This window comes from Carcharodon carcharias, chromosome 8 (assembly GCF_017639515.1).
Source record: "Carcharodon carcharias isolate sCarCar2 chromosome 8, sCarCar2.pri, whole genome shotgun sequence".
Lineage (NCBI taxonomy): Eukaryota > Metazoa > Chordata > Chondrichthyes > Lamniformes > Lamnidae > Carcharodon > Carcharodon carcharias.
This window is the reverse complement of record NC_054474.1, coordinates 47024021-47042430: the sequence shown is the minus strand read 5'-3', so window position 1 is coordinate 47042430 and position 18410 is coordinate 47024021. Positions and strand designations below refer to the sequence as shown.

General features: G+C 41.9%; 1 protein-coding gene across 1 annotated transcript in view; it reads right to left on the bottom strand.

The window, feature by feature from the left end:
- Nucleotides 1–17635, bottom strand: part of spock1 (SPARC (osteonectin), cwcv and kazal like domains proteoglycan 1) — a 561041-nt gene extending 543406 nt beyond the window's left edge. The window contains exons 1-2 of the mRNA XM_041193973.1: nt 17577–17635; nt 17315–17476 (exon numbers count right to left, since the gene is read on the bottom strand). Coding sequence (XP_041049907.1) covers nt 17315–17476 — 162 coding nt within the window. The 5' untranslated portion in view covers nt 17577–17635. The remainder of the gene's footprint in view (nt 1–17314; nt 17477–17576) is intronic.
- Nucleotides 17636–18410: the final 775 nt, after the last annotated feature.

Genomic DNA, 18410 nt, shown 5'->3' with positions numbered 1-18410 from the left:
TTAGTAACTTTCAAAAAAGGAAATGAATAAATATACTTGACAAGGAAAATTTTGCAGGGCTATGGGGAAAGAACAGGAGAGAGGAACTAACTAGATACTCCTTCAAAGAGCTGGTACTGGCACAATGGACCAAATGGTCTCCTTCTGTGCTGTATTATTCTGTGATTCTGCTTTTGGGATTTGAGTGTATTTATGGAGAATGTCCTTCGTGAAATTAAATGAACAACCACTTTATATAATGCCTTCAATGTGGAAATTTATTCCAAGATGCTTCACAGTGGTGAAGTGAAAAAAAAAAGAACTCAGAATTAAAGGAGGAGAGGGGAAGTGATCAAAAGTTTTAGATAAAGAAATGTTTTAAGAAGGGTTTTAAATAGGGTGGGAGTGTGGAAGAGGCAGAGGGGTTTCTGGAGGTAATTCCACACCAAAGGACCTAGGTGATGAAAGGGAAGAAGTTGTATTGCTGGAGTAGAATGCTGAGATATGGACAAATGAAGCTAGAGAGCTACTGAAACCCAAGGATAGGAATTTTAAGTTTAAGGCATTGGGGAATCCAGGACCAATGTAGGTCCGTAAGGACAATTATGAAGGGTGAGCCATACTTAGGTGTGACAGGGTTACAGATGGTCAGACGTTTACAAAGAGTGAAGAGATGGGAGGCTGTACTGGAGATCATTAGAATAGTTGGTTCTGAAGATGATAAAAGCACATATGAGCATTCCTGGGACAGACTGGGGTAAGGAGGGGAGCGATGAACAGGGTTATCAAGATGAAAACTGGAAGTTTTTTCAGAGAGCGATATGGGCTCAGAAACCCATTTAGAGGCCAAAGAGGATGTTGCAAACAATCAGGTTTCACCCTGAGGCAGCTACGGGAAAGGGGATCAATTTGGTGGTGAGGGAATGGAGTTTATGGTGGGAGGCAAAGACTAAATCATTGGCCTTTCCTATCAACAACACTGGTAAACCATTTCTTAACGAAAATATATCATCACAAACTTCATTATGGAATGATGGTAACATAATGGTAATTTCACTGGCCTAGTAATCCAAAGGCCCAGGCCAATGCTCAGGAAACAGGAATTAAAATCCCACCATGGCAGCTGGTGGAATTTAAATTCAGATTAATAAATCTGGAATTTAAAGCCAGTCTCAGTAATGGTGACCATTAATCTGTCATCAATTGCTGTAAAAATTCATCTGGTTCACTAATGTCCTTAGGGAAATCTGCCATCCATACCTGGTCTGGCCTACGTGGAATGTGAGTAAAAACTTTTTCACACAACGAGTGGTTCGGGTCTGGAATGCACTGCCTGGAAGTGTGGTGGAGGCAGGTTCAATCGAGGCATTCAAGAGGGCATTAGATGATTATTTGAATAGAAACAATGTGCAGGGGTACGGGGAAAAGACAGGGCAATGGCACTAGGTCATAATGCTCATTTGGAGAGCTGGTGCAGACAAGATGGGCCAAATGGCCTCCTTCTGTGCCATTAAAATTCTGTGACATGTGACCCCAGACCCACAATAATGTAGTCGATCCTTAACAGCCCAGCGAGCCACTCAGTTCAGGGTAAATTGGGGATGGGCAACAAATGCTGGCCTTTTCAGTAACACCCAGATCCCAAGAAAGAATTAAAAAAACTATTAGAGAAATATTGATTACATATTAAAGGCACAGTTACAATCCAAAAACTATGGCATAAGTGAGTTATGCTACCACCTATTCTATAATTTCCTAGGACCTTTGCACTGCTCAGCCATAACCTTTGTTTAAAATGTTTTATTATGATGTTTTGAGACTCTGCCTTTGATCTAGAGCAAAATGAAGGGGGTCATGCGACCTGTTCAGAAGCCTGCTTGAAAACAGGTTGGGGTGACATGGCACACATGCCAGGTCAGCGGTTGAGAAAATGACCGGGCAAGTGCCAAAACATGTCAAAGATGAGCACTCTTCCGCAGCTGAGCACGTTTAGCTTATGTTCAATTGACATACTTGGAGTCAGGCTGGTCAAGCAATTGTGCCCACTCAAGCATCACTAATTCCTGACAGTGTCAATGATTGCTCTTCTATTATTAAGCCCTCACATACAATGCAAACTTGAATAAGTGCTAAGGTGTTGAAGAACCATTGGGCAATGGGGCGCTTGGGGATCCTCTTGGGAAAGGTGGCCATCGAACACTGACTGAAGGGTGCGCTCGTAGTCCCTTGCATTATGTTCAAGTTGACATTGAAAAGTCACCCTCATGGTCCAAGCAAACCGCGAAGCCTTGGATTCTGGTTAGGAAAATGCCTGCACCTGAGATTTGAGTTCAGGATACAGCCAAGTGGCTGAAGCTGTTGCCACTTGGTCATGTGGTGTGCGGCAGTGCTGGGTGGGGACATAGTGAGCCAACAGGCATGGTAAACACTGGGCATCCATGTGGTGGCCTGGACTCTCCAGCATACATTAAGGGGCTTTGAGAGGCAGCTGCAGGCTATGACTTGATCAAGAGTGGTCCTTAGGAAACAATTGCCGACCCTTGGGTCTCTCTTTGATGCTGCAGTGAGGAGACCATCAGTAACATGGAGTCTGGTAATCTCGCTGCCTGCCTCTCCTGTCTATACGCAATGAGAAGAAGGAGAAGGATGTGATGGAGGTGCCTAGCTCGCCAAAGGGAGGAGCAGAACCCTGAAGAACAAGGGGTGGCATGGCCTCCTCTGCACACAGAGAATTAACCCCACAGAGCTGTCGTTCATAGGTACATCGCTAGACCCAGCGTCTATAGATGATGAACGAGAATCATTGTTGCCGGTGCCTGCATATATCAAGGGAACTGGTAACACACATATGCCATCTTCTTCAGGATTTGGCACCACGGGGACACGGAGTGTATCCAAAGACAGTGGCAGTTAAAGTTACCACTGCGCTCAAATTTTTACAGCAGTGGCTCCTTCCAGGGCTCCACTGGGGACCTTTACAGGATTTCACAAGCCCCTACCCACAAATGTATCCAGGAGGTCACGGAAGCCCTTTGTGCAAAGGCACACAACTTTGTCAACTTTGTCAGAGATCAGACAAGCCAGGAAGCAAGAGCGCTGGGATTTGCTGAGATTTCCAGATTCCCACAGGTGCAGGGTGCCATCGACTGCACTCACCTGGCTCTTAAATCTCCTTGGGAACAAGCAGTCTATTATGTGAACCGCAAAGGCTTCCACTCAATGTTCAGCTGGTTTGCAACAATAACATACGGGTCATGCAGGTGTGCAAGATACCCTGGAAATGTTTACGACTTGTACATCCTCAGCAGGTCTCAGATCCCTGACATTTGCCAGGGACCACTCAGGATGCAGGGTTGGTTTCTCGGGGACAAGAGCTACCCACAAAGGATATGGCTGATCTGATGATGCACTTGTGGCGGCCTCAGAATCCTGGTGAGAGGAGGTACAATGAAGCTCACACCGTAACCTGGAGTTTGGTTCAGGACACCATTGGCATCCTGAAAATAAGGTTCTGGTGCCTGGACAGATATGGCAGAGCACTCCAGTACACTCTCCAGAGGGTGTCACCCATCAGTGGCTTGCTGTGCGCTACACAACCTAGCGAAGCAAAGGCGGGAGGATCTGGATGAGGAGGAAATGCAAGTACAGCATGCCTCCTCTGATGAGGAGGAAGTCAAAGGGGATAAGAGTGATGAGGTCCTGGACAACAAGATGCAGTGAGGAAGCTCCTGAGATCTTCACATTGCATTTGGGAACGTCTGACACCTATCTGGCTGAGGGCAGTGCAAATACACTCTGTGAAGAGGCTCATATGGAGATGCTGCTGAGATATAACGAGTACATAGACTTTCAGACAACTTGATCTTTTGGCAGGCTTCATCACCTCTTCCCTTCACTTGTCAGGAATGGTGACGAGATGGGGGCTGCCCCACTGGTAAAGTGCTTCGAGCACCAAGCAAACATCCTGGAACCCAGTGACGCCTAGGTTTGAGATTCTTGCAGCAAACACAAGCCACATGGAGATGCACATGTCACTAATCTGGGGGAGTGACTTTGAAGCCAATCACTGTGCTCAAAAGGTTACACTCTGCACAGGGAAGAGGCCCTGGACTGTGACACTAGCCTTCATTTTTTGCAGGAAGAAAGGTTTCACACCTGGCTGACAAGAACACTGCTCATTATAATAAGCAGCCATAGACAAGGAGACATTCATGGGAGTGTATTTAAAATGGTCAACATTAAGTACAGGTGATTAACACCCATGCCCAAGTAATGCAACTACATCTTCTTGACGGGGCTTGGCCTAAATAGCCAAGTGGTTATGGTACTGGGTTTGTAACCCCAAGATCGAGAGTTCAAATCTCACAATGGCAAACTATGAAACAACGTAACTTCATCTGAAACAGATGGAAATGGGTTTGTACTCGAAAGAGTTACATCTTCTTGACGGGGCTTGGCCTAAATAGCCAAGTGGTTATGGTACTGGGTTTGTAACCCCAAGATCGAGAGTTCAAATCTTACAACGGCAAACTATGAAACAATGTAACTTCATCTGAAACAGATGGAAACGGGTTTGTACTCGAAAGAGTTACATCTTCTTGACGGGGCTTGGCCTAAATAGCCAAGTGGTTATGGTACTGGGTTTGTAACCCCAAGATCAAGAGTTCAAATCTCACAATGGCAAACTATGAAACAATGTAACTTCATCTGAAACAGATGGAAACAGGTTTACTCAAAAAAAAAAAGAGTATCAAGAGTTCAAATCTCACAATGGCAAACTATGAAACATGTAACTTCATCTGAAATAAATGGAAATGGGTTTGTACTCAAAAGAGTTACATCTTCTTGACAATTTTGTTAATTTAGTTTAATTGTTTTGACTCAAAAGAGTTACATCTTCTTGACCTTTCTTACCCTGCCACTATGTCTTGGTGCTCCCCCAACATCCACAGTGGAGGTGGAGGTGGCCTGCTGACTGCTACTCTCTGATGAACTTGGCTGGTATCCTCTGGAGGGCCCCGGCCTACTTTCAGGGTCTTGCTGTATGGCATTGGCACTTTCCTCGGCCTGCGGAGCTCAAGCTGCTGGGGTCACATGAGGAGGGGCTGGACACTCCAAGAGTAACCTGGGTGGATGGCCCCAGCGTGTGCACCTGCTGATCCTGCTCCCTAAGGGTGCCCGAGGGCCCCTGACTGACTCCTTGAGAGGAAAAGGCAGCTGGAGTGAGCTTGAAATGCCCCACACCCCTCTTGCACTGACACTGATGGATGCCAGGGAGTGCCTCAGTGATGGAGTGCAGCTCCTGCAGCAGTGCAGGAGCATAGTCCTGGACCAAAGTCTCGATGGCAACCGCCATCCTACCAGTGTTGCCCTCAGTGTGTTGGAATGCTGGGGCTATCGCCTCAGCCTGAAGGTGGATAGACTCCTCCATCATGCCTTGTGATCTGAGTGTAGCAGACATCCCTTCCTGATGTTGCCAAACTTTCCTTTGCAGCTCCAGCAACTGAGGCATGACTGAAGTCAGAGGCTCGTCATCTGACTCGCACTCAGCAGACTTCTGGCCTCCAGCAGTCCCCTGAATGCCAGAAATCTGGGAAGTCCCTGTTGCTGCCTGCTGTGAAACAGACAGCGTGATGTGCTCTCCAGATGGTGACCCTGGGGCTACTCAGGAACTAGGTCCCACTGAGGTGCGTGTCTCGGCACTGCTGGAGAGTGTGGGTGAGTGCTGTGATATGTCTTCAATTTCAGCATCTGTGGTTTCCTCTTCCGTGCTGTCCTCAGCGTTCAAGGACCTGGCCTGTGGACCCCCTCAGCTGTTTCTAAGATATGTCTGCGAAAGCTAGGAGAGATAATTAGTGCATGGCAGGGGAATGTGAAACAGGGGAACTCACTCACAGCATGGCTGTCTGATGGATGTTGCACTCCTGGATCCTTACTTGGTTGAGCACCGTCAACCTCACCATCAACACAGGAACATTCAAGATTGCTGCCAGCCAGCTGGATGGCTCTATTTTCAAAGTCTGTGAGGACCTTGATGTTGGGCATTCCTCCACCAGTCTGCAACCTCTCCCTTTTGTTGTGTGCCAGCTTGTCCTGCATGAAGACAGATGGAGAGATTATAAACAGAATGCTTGCCAGATTGGATGAGAAAGATGCCTGGCATGTGTGGCTGCTGAGTGGTGCCATGAATGGGATGAGGACATGATCTGCAGGGCAAATGAAGGAGTGTGTAAGAGTGACTGATGTCCCTTGAGCTGGCAATGACTTAGATTCTTGTGGGTGTATGATGGGTTTGAGAGTGTACAAGTTGAGTGTGCATAGAAGGCAGACTTACCCTGGAGATCATTCATCCTCTTTCAGCACTGGGTGGCTGTCTTCTTTTGGAGGGCATTGGCACTGATCACTGCCTCCCATGCTGGATCGGTCACCTTGGATGAGGTTCTTCGTCCAGATCAGGGATACAGGACATTGCGGCGGTACTCCACTGTGTACAGCAGGTGCTCGAGAGGGACATCACTAAATTTGGGAGCATCATGTTTCCTCCCTTTGGCAGCCATTGTTTCCCAGCAGCTTCCTAGTCCTTGAAGAGTGCTAGCTCTGTGCAGGAGTGGCCTTTAAACATGGCGCCTGGTTTACTGACGGCCTGAGGTCGTGGCAGGGTGGGGGAATCAGTGGCTGCCGCACCAGTGATCTGATGTAAAACCCTCTCAATTTTTAAAAAATAAAGTGGCACATGATACGCCGGAAAAAGTTGCCATTACCATCGGCAGGTCACATGTTGATTTCCCCGCCCGATATCAGACTTTGCCAATTTCTGAGAGAATTCCGCCCAAGGTGTTGAGAATGTTGGTTTGTACTTTAAACTGTCCTTTTACTTCCAAGATAAAAGAGAGTTGGGATCTCAAGAATAGCTAATCAGCATTTCTACCTAGAAACTTGGCCCATGTGATTCACAGACATAACATCAAGTACAATATGACCCTTATATAAAAGCAAAATACTCCTAGAATGTTAGAAATATGAAATAAAAATAGAAAATGCTGGAACAAAAACAGGAAATGCTGGAGAATATGACTCTTATTCAGAGCTGTTCTCCTGTTCTGAAGAAGAATCATATTAAACTCAAAAACATTAACTCTGTTTCTCTCTCCACAGATACTGCCAGACCTGTTGAGTATTTCCAGAATTCACAGTATTTTGTTTTTATACCCATGTAATTCACGTTGCCACGGAGCTGGGCTTTGGGTGGGGAAGGGTTTCTGAGATATCCCTGAAAATTCACAGACACAGGCAATATGTCAGGAACCAGGAGAGAGGAAGCAGCTATTGGCCAAAAATTTTACAGCTCACCACACAGCAATGTGGATGGGAGCTCACGCTCGGATTGAAAAGACCAAATGTGAGAGGATTTGAAATAAGGCTTGTTCTAGGGTGAGAATCTGCAGGGAAAAAAACCCTCATTGTGAAAAATAGCTCTGGGTTAATAGTTACCAGGCTGAGAAAGGAAAGGAACTGAAGTGAACCCTCAGAAGCTAAGAATTACTTTGGACTGGGTCTGGGAAAATTGAATGATTACTTCAAGGACAGTGTAAAGTATACCTGTAAAGTGTGTTTTTTAGTGGTGTTAAATGTACATGGGGAAAGTTCTGCTCTGCAGTTTAAAGTATAAGTTGCTTACAAAAAGTGTTTTATCACAGCACTTTTTGTTTGGTTGTTACAGTAAAAGTCTTAAAATGTGAAATCTTGTCATATCATCCTTTCAGCTATCAACTGGAAGTTTGGATTTTTTTTTAAAGTTAGCGGTTTCTACAGGAATCATAATAAATGTTTAAAGGCAATCATGGCATTGACCCTCCATTAAAAACAATGGCTATTGAGACTTTTCTTGACTGACGGCAGTTTTCCCTTGAAATGAAAAATAAAAGGCACCACTAGATCACCAGAGCTATTAAAAAAACATTTAAACATGTTTTTCAGTTGGCCAGTGCTCATTTACAAAAAGCCTGATTAATTTCAAAGCATCCATTCAACACAGGCATTTTACAGTTCTATTACAAAACACTCATCAATCTAACATTTAAATAGTCAGCCAGTTTACTAAAGTTTTGAAGAGGTTTACAACTGCCACATCATTTAATGCTTCACACAAGTGTTCTATTTTCAACCATAAGCATTAGAATTCCAGTAACATTCCTGAATGTCCCTTCATAAGTATCTAAATATTTTTTTTAAAATTCAAATCAGTGAAATGTATAACTCGATGCATTAATTCAAGGAGACAGGCGATTTACAGCTTAAACAGTTCTATTGGCCAGAACTTTACGTTGATTGGGCGGATGTGCGACTGATCCGAACGCACTTGAAATTGCATCGGACATGCAGCCTGCGTCATGGGGCACCCGCAAGGAGTCACAGCCCAACCCACTGACAATTAAAGGGCCAACTAAGGCCACTAAAAGCCCTACTGTCCATGATTTTATGCCGTCCATGCGATTTCATGCCCATCACATGGGCAAAACGGAAAGCCTATTTTTAAACAAAACCTCATCCAGGGGCAGGGTGAAATGTCCAGGGTAAAACATAATTTAAAAAAAGAGATATCTGGGGACTGATGTTTTTTGAGTTCTGCTGTCAGGTGCTTGAATGTGTTGCATAGACAGAATTTGGTGCATTTCCTTCTTATCATTTAATCTGTACAGGTCTGCAGCTCCCTGATGCAGCTCCGCAGCAGCTGCCTGCCTTCAGGGAGCTCGCTAGAAGTGCCCACCTGCACCCTCACTTTTGTCAGTGCCCGCCCTCTTCCCACCTCCCTCGGCAACACGGAAGCTTTCTCAGTGCGTGTTTCATGCTGGCTGGCCATTGTCTTCACAGAAGAAGGAGCTCAGCTGGGAATAAGCTAATGTCTCAGGTTAGTAAAAGTTGATTGGCATTGGCTACACTCTTTCAATTTGTCACTAGGCATATTCTAATTAGAAATGCAAGAAACTATAGCAAAAATTATCAATGGTGAGACCGGCATGCTGGACGCTGAAATTTACAGTGCCATCTCAAGCTCACTGTGCAGGAATAAAGTATCGAGTTGCATTAAAGCAGAGCACAAAAATCAAAAGGGAGTAATCACATTGTCAGCATAACTATACATATCCTGACTGTGTCTGCAAAGGAGAGACTAAACAGATAACTGTTGACCAAGGGCAGAATTTTACTGCCTTGTCGTGGCATGGGTGAGACCGTAAAATGCGGCGAGCTGTTCAAAGTCCGTTGACTTCGGCGAAACCATAAAATCCCACTGGTGTAAAATTCCACCCAAGTCACAAATAAGTTATAATCAGCTTCAGAACTCATGGACATGCATTAGAGTTTACAGTATGATAGTTCTTGACGTATTTTGGATGGGAGTGGGTGGGAGACTAAACTATCTGTTTAGTCTCTCCTTTGCAGACACAGTCAGGATATGTATAGTTATGCTGACAATATGATTACTCCCTTTTGATTTTTGTGCTCTGCTTTAATGCAACTCGATACTTTATTCCTGCAAGTGCATGATTTACTTACGGGGTACCTTATGACTGGGCACAACGGATCAAGCAGGTGATATAAGTTGTTTTGCAAAGATGTGCAGCAGTTTCAGACATGCAGAAATTCAATTTCTACTAGCATATTATAATGGCAAAATGATCAATGTTATTGAAATTGATTTCCTTTCTGTCTGAAAGCTATAGAAACACTTGTTAACATTCTGTTTGGTTCATAATTACAGAGTGGGATGTACTAGATTCCTCAGGAAGGTTGGAATTTTTGTCTGTAAAGAACACATCCAATTTCTTTTATTAATTTACATGGTGGGAAATCTGGCAAGTGGGGTGAACAATTGAGTTTAACTACTAATGTGACATCTGAAAAGGGAGGGGAGGGGGTGTCGACTTATTTGCAAAAACATGATTTTTGGAGCTGGAATAATGGGGTCATCTTATACAACACGATTTATGGTATTCTATTCTTAATTGAGATAGATGCATATAAATGCAGATCTAATGCTGTCCAATTTGAATCATTGTTTCTTTCACTGCAACTTCTCTCATTGGATATATTGAAGTATTTTAAATCTAGTTACAATCAGGACTTTTCCAATTCTATTAACAAAAGTTGCCGAGAGACTATAAATGTATTTCTTGGCAAAGTATTCATAAAACAAGTCTTGAAATCTTTCCCTTATTGAAAAGAATATTCTTATGATAAAGAGATAGTTAAATATCACTGATGGCATATTTTATACCGTACTAAAGAACATCACAATGATGAATGGAAGGGGTGCTGAAAGCAAATAGTAGCACATCTCTTATCAATGGTGAGGTGCATTAATTCTTATCACACAAATACACTGCATATAAAGTAGTTTTAAATCATTCTATCGACTGCGTAATTCCAAACACAATAAGTACAAAACATTAGATGTTAAGGCACTTCACAGTATTTTACAACTTCTTGTCTTAAAATGCCAAAACTTTCAAAACAAAAAAAAGGGCAGAACCGCTGTAGATTACTAATACAGTCAAAATGTACCAGAAAGTGCTGGAGATACTCAACAGGCAGCATCTGTGGAGAGAAACAGTTGACATTTCAGGTCTGTCACCTTCTTGTTTAGAACATGAATTCTGTTTCTCTCTCCACAGATGTTGCTAGACCTGCTGGGTATTTCCAACATTTTCTATATTTATTTTGACTGTAAATACTCAGCAGGTCTAGCAACATCTGTGGAGAGAGAAAAAGAATTCGTGTCCTAAATAAATACGTGACAGACTTGAAATGTCAACTGTTTCTCTTCACAGATGCTGCCAGACCTGTTGAGTATTTCCAGCATTTTCTGTTTTATTTCAGATTTCCAGCATCCTCAGTGTTTTGCCCTTATTTTAATATAACAGAATTTGTGCACACGATAAAATTGGCTACAAAAAATACAAAAGAGAAAAACCAACAGCAGATGTGAATGAAGTCAAGTAGCTATGTTAAAAGGTAATTAAACACAAGAATGGTATGTGTTTTGAAAGAAGGGATTAAAACTTAATGCACATCTGCATTTTCCATTGTAGTGAATCTTCTGTTCCTACAGGCAGCTCCAGCTTGCAATATTTGCCAGTACATCCTATGCACAGATTTTTTGCCTTACATGCTATCTACAAGTAAAGGAAACTGCAAACCCTTGCAAAAGGTTCCTTTCAATATTGCTCAACTGTAGCACTTGTTTTAGAGCTGCCACAAACGAATAAGGGAATACCCTGGTCAATCAGCATTAGTAAACCATCTTATTAAAGCAGGAAGTGAACAACTTTTAATAACTGACTAAAGACAGTTTAAACCTAGCCTCTATTGGTAATTAAGTATCCCCATTGTATTATCTGTGGTAGAAGTTCTCAAACTGAGGTTCTCATATCATAAGAGTTCTGCACAATGATCAGATTTTGTCCATCTGGAGCGAAGCATAATACATACCATAAGCTCAATGTCTAGGAAATTCTGTACTTTATATTTCCTTCTACATATACTGACTTAACATGTTACTTCTGTTAACTGTTTACTAAAAAAAACCCAAATGATCAATTATAGCACTCTTCTTTCAACAGAGATTTTTTTTAAATGGACGGTGGCTTCTTGACAGCATGTCAATAATTACAGGGGATCCCTTCATAGAAAGATTGGACAATCACATCAGAGGAAGCCTGGTAGTATAGTGTCATAATGAGAAGGACATTTTACATTGATATTATGTTGACTTTTTGTTTTAGGTTTTGTATCATGCTCAATCATCACAGCTCCAGGAGTGATTCAGGGTAGAGTCCTTGGCCCAACCATCTTCAGCTGCTTCATCAATGACCTTCCTTCCATCATAAGGTCAGAAGTGGGGATGTTCACTGATCATTGCACAATGTTCAGTACCATTCGCAACTCCTCAGATACTGAAGTAGTCAATGTCCAAATGCAGCAAGACCTGGACAATATCCAGGCTTGGGCTGACAAATGGCAAATAACATTCATGCCACACAAGGGTCAGGCAATGACCATCTTGAACAAGAAGGAATCCAATTTAATGGTAACCCCCAGATGTTGATAGTGGAGGACTCAGTGATGGTAATGCAAGAGTAAACAACATAAGAGAGGACACAGTAAATGTAGGATATGGAGATGAGTAGAGGAATCTTGAAGTGCATGTCCACAGATCTGTGAAGGGAGCAGGGCAGGTTAACAGGGTATTTTGAAGGAATATGGGATACAATCCTTTATTAACTGAGACATTGAATATAAGAGCAGTGAAGGAATGCTAGAGCTGTATGAACACATTAGTTAAGCTACAGCTAGAGAACTGACAGCTCTGGTCATTGCTTTACAGGGAGGATGTGATTGCACTATAGGTTATAGGAGGAAATTTCAAAGGATGTTGCCAGCAATGGAGAATTTTAGCTACGAGGAAAGATTGGATAGGCTGTAACTTTTTTGTTTGGGACAGGAGGTTGAAGGAGATTCAACTGAGGTATAACATTAGGAGTCTAGATAGAGTGGATGGATGAAATACCAGGGGGCTTAGATTGAAAGAATTTGGCAGAAGCATTAGAGGGGAGTGGAAGAAAATATTGTTTACCCAGAGATGGTGGTGAGGGTCTGCAATTCATTGCTCGATAGGGCGATGGAGTCAGAAAGACTCACCATATATAAAAATTGCTTGGATAAACACTTGAAATGTCATAATCTACAGGCCTAGGCCTACCAACCAAATGCTAGAAGGTGAAATTAGACTGGATTACTCTTTCAGCCAGCACTGACATGATATGCCAAGTAGCCTCCTTCTGTGCCGTCAATATTCTATGTTTCTATGAAAACACACCAGCTTACAAGCACACAGTTTATGTTGCCATCATGTCATTGGACTTCCCTACTAGGTGGGAGCAGATGTAATTCTGATAATAATTAATTTACAAAGTTTGAGTGCATATTTTGAAGGAGATAATATGGAAGACTTCATTGGTTAGTTTATTTTGAAATAGAATTATACTTTTCTACTGAAATAGCCCACTTATTCACAATCACATTATTAGGTCCCTATGATTGTTCACCATGAATTTTGAAATGTTTTCTTAGAAAAACCTAAAGTATCAAGGCATTTCTTTACTGGTGGGTTTTCGTGATTGTTTTCAATTCCATTTTATGTACAATGGCGAAGCAAAGAAACTCTACAACAGATTTTGCAAATATTACTCTTTCCAACACACAAAACCACCTATGTAAGGTTTAATATTTATATGGATGCTCAACATGAACAATTTCAATGCTTATGTTTTAATAGTTCAAATAGTGACCTGAAAACACAATTTTACCACAGTTGGATGTGCATCAGTTAACTTCTCTGTGATTACACACCAAAGTTCAATGTAGTCAATGTTACCTTTATGAAATTTCCATTTTTCAATGGGGCTGAGAAACACGCCATTTTTTGCTTAATGTGGGTTCCCTGTTGCCCCTAAAAACCAGAACTGAAGGTGGCAAAACAAAAGATGGGTAAATCAATCTCAGTTAATGGATCTGCTGCCTGGGATTCATAGTTGGAAAAGCTTTAGCATCAACAGGAAAGTGTTCTCCCTGCAGATCTGTCCCCTTTATACCCAATTTAAAGGAAACAAAAAATACTTCATTCCTGATTAAATTGTACAATACAATTCTCGCTTTATTTGGGTTATATCTTAAAAATTGGTTAAAATCAACCATTTAAACAATGGAAACTAGCATAATGATGCTTCTATGTGAATATCTGTATGGCATAGGTTATACCAGCTTTTGCGCCAAAGGAGATTTCAGGTAATACACAATTTACTTCTATTTAAAAATGGTTCAAGAATAAAGTAAACTAACTGGAAGTCAGTAGCATTCTTTAAAAACTGGCTAAGAAATTCTCCTTCAGAGGATAGGTTTGAAAGAGTACTTCGTCACACACACAGATATCTATGGTGTGATGGGCATTCATCCTAATCCCTTTTTCCGTATTACATGCAAATTCTTCAAAGGCATTTCAGAGTGCCTCAAGGCTTCTTCAGGCCACAGAAGCAACCACAGATGTTTGTTGACAAACTTCCAACAATAATACTATTGTGTAGACATCTATACATATTGATAACATGGAATGCACAAAGACCCACAGCTAAAACTAAACCAAACATAAAACTGAATATCATTTTTGGAATTTGTATTTAAAAAAGATATTCGGATTGACACTAAGGCAGAACAGTAATTTTTCATATTTCAGATGTCTTACAAATGATTCAAGCTTTGTCCTTTTGTTTTATGGTATCATCTAAATTCCTCATTTAGATTGTTACCTTGTACTAAGGTGCAGCTCTCTCTCTCTCTTCAGGTACCATGGACTTCCATGTGCTGGTCCATGGTTATGCTTGGCAAGGTACTGCAGTGGTTTGCCATTGTCTTCTGTAGGTTCTGGCTGACAGGAGACTTTCCCGCTCTTACCATCTGCCATAGGCATATTGGGAGGATTTGCAGATTGATAAGCAACCTGCTTGGGCTTGTTATGAATGCACCTTTCTTGGTCAACAAGTTCTGGAGTGGGACTTGAACCCAGAGCTTCTGGCTCAGAGGCAGGGGTACTACTCATTGGGTCACAAGATGTAGCTACCAGACACATATTAGTTGTTTGGTAGTACAGAACTTGAGTGTTGCTGAAAAAAAGATATGTCTAAGCTTTTCATCTTGCACTCATCGGGACGCTCGCAAGAATACCAATATAAGGGGAAAACAACAATGTATACTGTATATGAAGACAGTGCTGATTGATTGGCAAGTGGCATTGCCATGGAAAATACACCAATGATGGTTAACTTCCAGGCATTATTTGAAATTTAAACCAGGCAGCTTGACCCTGATTGGTCGAGGCATTGCTCTGAGGAATGAGTCAGCAAATGGTTGTCACATATTTTGTTTAGTTGAAACAGGCGCAATGTATGTACATGTCTGTCTGTCTGTAAAGAACTGGACGCTGTGTATTAATATATGTAGCTTCTAGTACATGTAAATGCACCATAATGCGAGCCCGAATGATAATCTTAAATTGTTTGTTAGTGTAATTCTTAGCACATCAAGGATTATTTAGCAAATGTTGTCCAATCGCGGAATCGCATCTAATGTTGGACACTGTGTTTTGAGTTCTGCAAGCACGGGCTGGCTGGATACAGTCTGTATCTTGTCTGTTGTAAACAGCGGCTGTTTGATGTGACCTACCAGCCTTTGGAATGCCAGGTGATGCTAGGGATGTAGGCCATACATCCCAGAGACTGGCAGATTGTATCAAACACTTCCCAGCTGCTGTTTGCAATTGGCAGGCTACAGACTGTACCCAACAAACTAGTGTTTGTTGGTCCTCAACTCTCAATTTTGATTAGATAAATTTAGCGTCAATGCAAAGCAGAAGCCGTTTTGATTCAACACCAGACTCAAGTGTGGCTGCTTGGGATCCACATACTGCTAAAAATATTACCTTCCTTGAGAAAGTTTAACACCGGGGAGCTCATTTCATTACGATTACTCATGAAATTCCAGTGTCTCCCAGCTGGTCTCATCACTAGGCAGGCACAATCTCCAGAAATGAAGAATAGCCCACAGGTTGACATGCCTCTAAAATTTTGAATGAAGGAAATATTTCTAACCAACAGCTCTAATTGTACACACCCCAATGTGCTTCCTTTGCTAACTCCTTTTTCACAAGAACAGTTAAGGACTGTAACAATCTTCCACAAAGCTTAATCTCCATGCCCTCTAAGGATTCATTTAAGGAAAATCAGTTGAACATTTTTTTTTTTAAAAAGTAAAATGACTATCGACACGCTCATTGTGTGCCTGCTGTGAAAATTCCCTGGCGGAAGGCTATGGAGGGAAACCTTACCAACTGCCATGATGTAAATGTACTGCCTCACAAATATGTACAAACTTCCACCCATTGTTGCACTTTTCTTTTTCAGCTAGCTAGTATCAGACAAAATGTTATGATGTTATCTCCATGTAATGTCACAATTTAAAACTACGCAATATCAGGGTGAGACCAGACTTCCAAAGCAACTGCTCTACTCAGAGCTCAGTTGTGGCAGGAGATGGAGGACAGCAGAATGCTTTAGGGATGTCCTCAAAGCATCCCTGAAGACGTCAAACATTCCTTTCAACCCATGGGAGCCTTTGGCTTGTGACCAACCAAAATGGAGAAAGCTTATCCAGGAAGGCACTGAACACACCTACAGACTTCATTGGGAAGTTCAGAGGTGAAGTTGAGGCATCAGATGAAGTGCACAAACCTCCAAACAAACAATCTACCCAATCCTTCAAGTACCATCTGCACCGCACGTGGCAGAAACTGCGGATCATGCATTGGGCTTATCAGCCATTTCATTTACCCAGTGAACCAGAGTGGAAGCAAGTCATCCTCAATCCTGAGGGACTGCCTCAAAAGGGAAGAATTGGAGTAGGGAGGTGATACAATTTAAGGTGAACTACTTCATAATCAACATATCAATTTAGATAATCATTTCAATGCTATGAAGGCATTATGTAACAAATACCATGAGATCTGATCTATGCTATCCATGGAAATAACCATAACAAGGCATTTGTCAGTCAATCAAATCACTCATGGGACACATCATGTTCCACACTACTTCAGTATATACTCTACAAATATTTACCAATACAATTTCCCTTTGGCAATTTCAGTAAAAGTTCTCCTTTTTACCAGTGAGCCCTGAAGAATCAAAATTTGCTACAAGGCAAGGTACACATATTGGGCTACAGGCAGCATTGAATAGCCCTGAATGTCCCACAATATATTTTCGCATGGATACTGAATAGCAATTGAATCTATCAAGAATTAATATGCAAACTGAATGCTATTGTCCATTTAATGAGTCTTTGTAAAGCTAACTTGAATTTGGTGGCTTTGGCTTCCTTTTAAATTAAACCAAAAAACGATTTCGTGCTCATCACCAGAACTATTAAATCCTGGCTGAAATCTACAAAATACAGTAATAAATTCTAGTGCACTAAAAAAATTACAAAAAATGCAACAGATTTAAATCCGCAGCACATTTACTTCATTTAGCGGGTTTACAGAAGTGACGGTGTGTACCATTTCAAAGTATTTCACATTATTTGTTTTCACTCTTCTTCACTATAATTGCAGCATCAGCACCTCTATTGTGTAAAGCGACATAGCGTGTATTAAGCATATTACCGCAGCCGTGTCCTGAAAAAAAATACAGAACTCCACTTCAGAACAGATATTAAAGGTACCTACATCTCGAAATTTGTTCCAGTATCTCAGCTCCTTGTCATATTGTGAGACAGTGGTCAACCATTTCTCATTATCCAGGAAACTGACAGCATTGGTCGCTTCTGGGCGCCTGCTTTCAACTTCGAAGCAAACCGCGATAAAAACACCCATCAGAGAAGCCAGCATCTGCAAATATAGGACTCATTCTCAAAAGGCAACAGCAAATATCAGTGAAATTAACTCTTTTATCATTGATTCGAGAACAGTGTTAACATTTTCAGCTCACCTTGTTGCCTGTGTAGATAGGTCAGCTCTTTCTGAGTGAGAAGGAAGAGACTAGCTATTTGACTGCCGGCTTTGTGATCGTGCAGATGGGTTTGGGAATGAGCGCGGCACATGAGACATCGATCAATGTACTAACACACGATGTGGCGCCACCTCACAACCAGCTTGTGCAATAACACTGCAGAACTCCAGCTGACAAACGTCCATATATATTCACTGTCTCTCCCTATTAAACTCTCAGATCGTATTTCTCGAGTTAAGCAACGATGAGACCGATTGCTATTGCTGCCGCTGTTAGAAAAGAGCATCTGGTCAAATTGCTGCACCTACATTTACAAATTGTGTGTGGAATATAAGTCTTGATTAAGAAAAACAGCAAAAGCAGGGTCAGTGAATGTTAGAAATCAATAACTACTCATTTCTAACATAAACGGAAAATTTATTATATGAGCGGTATCGATCCAGTGCAATAAGTTTTGGCTGTAAAACGAGCAAAGCCTACTGCAAGAACTCAACTAGAACGCCATCATATTGGCCCGGGGTGGGGGGGGGGGGAAGTTTCTACTGCAACGGTTTCTGGAATATCGCGCCCTGTATAATCCTGCAATGGGCTATTTCCCCTTTTCACCTATGAAGATAAGCTTAATTTTTCAATGGAAAAATAAATAATAATATCACTGCGCGGTCTGTTCAATTATCTCAGTATTTGTCCTGGGCAAAAGTTTATTAGCAATACTCTCACTTTAAAACAATCTTCCGTTGGTCAAATGTATTATCAGAAGCGGTTCAGCTCCTCTTCGACCTTTAATGGTCCTTGCTCGTGCACGTGCAAGCG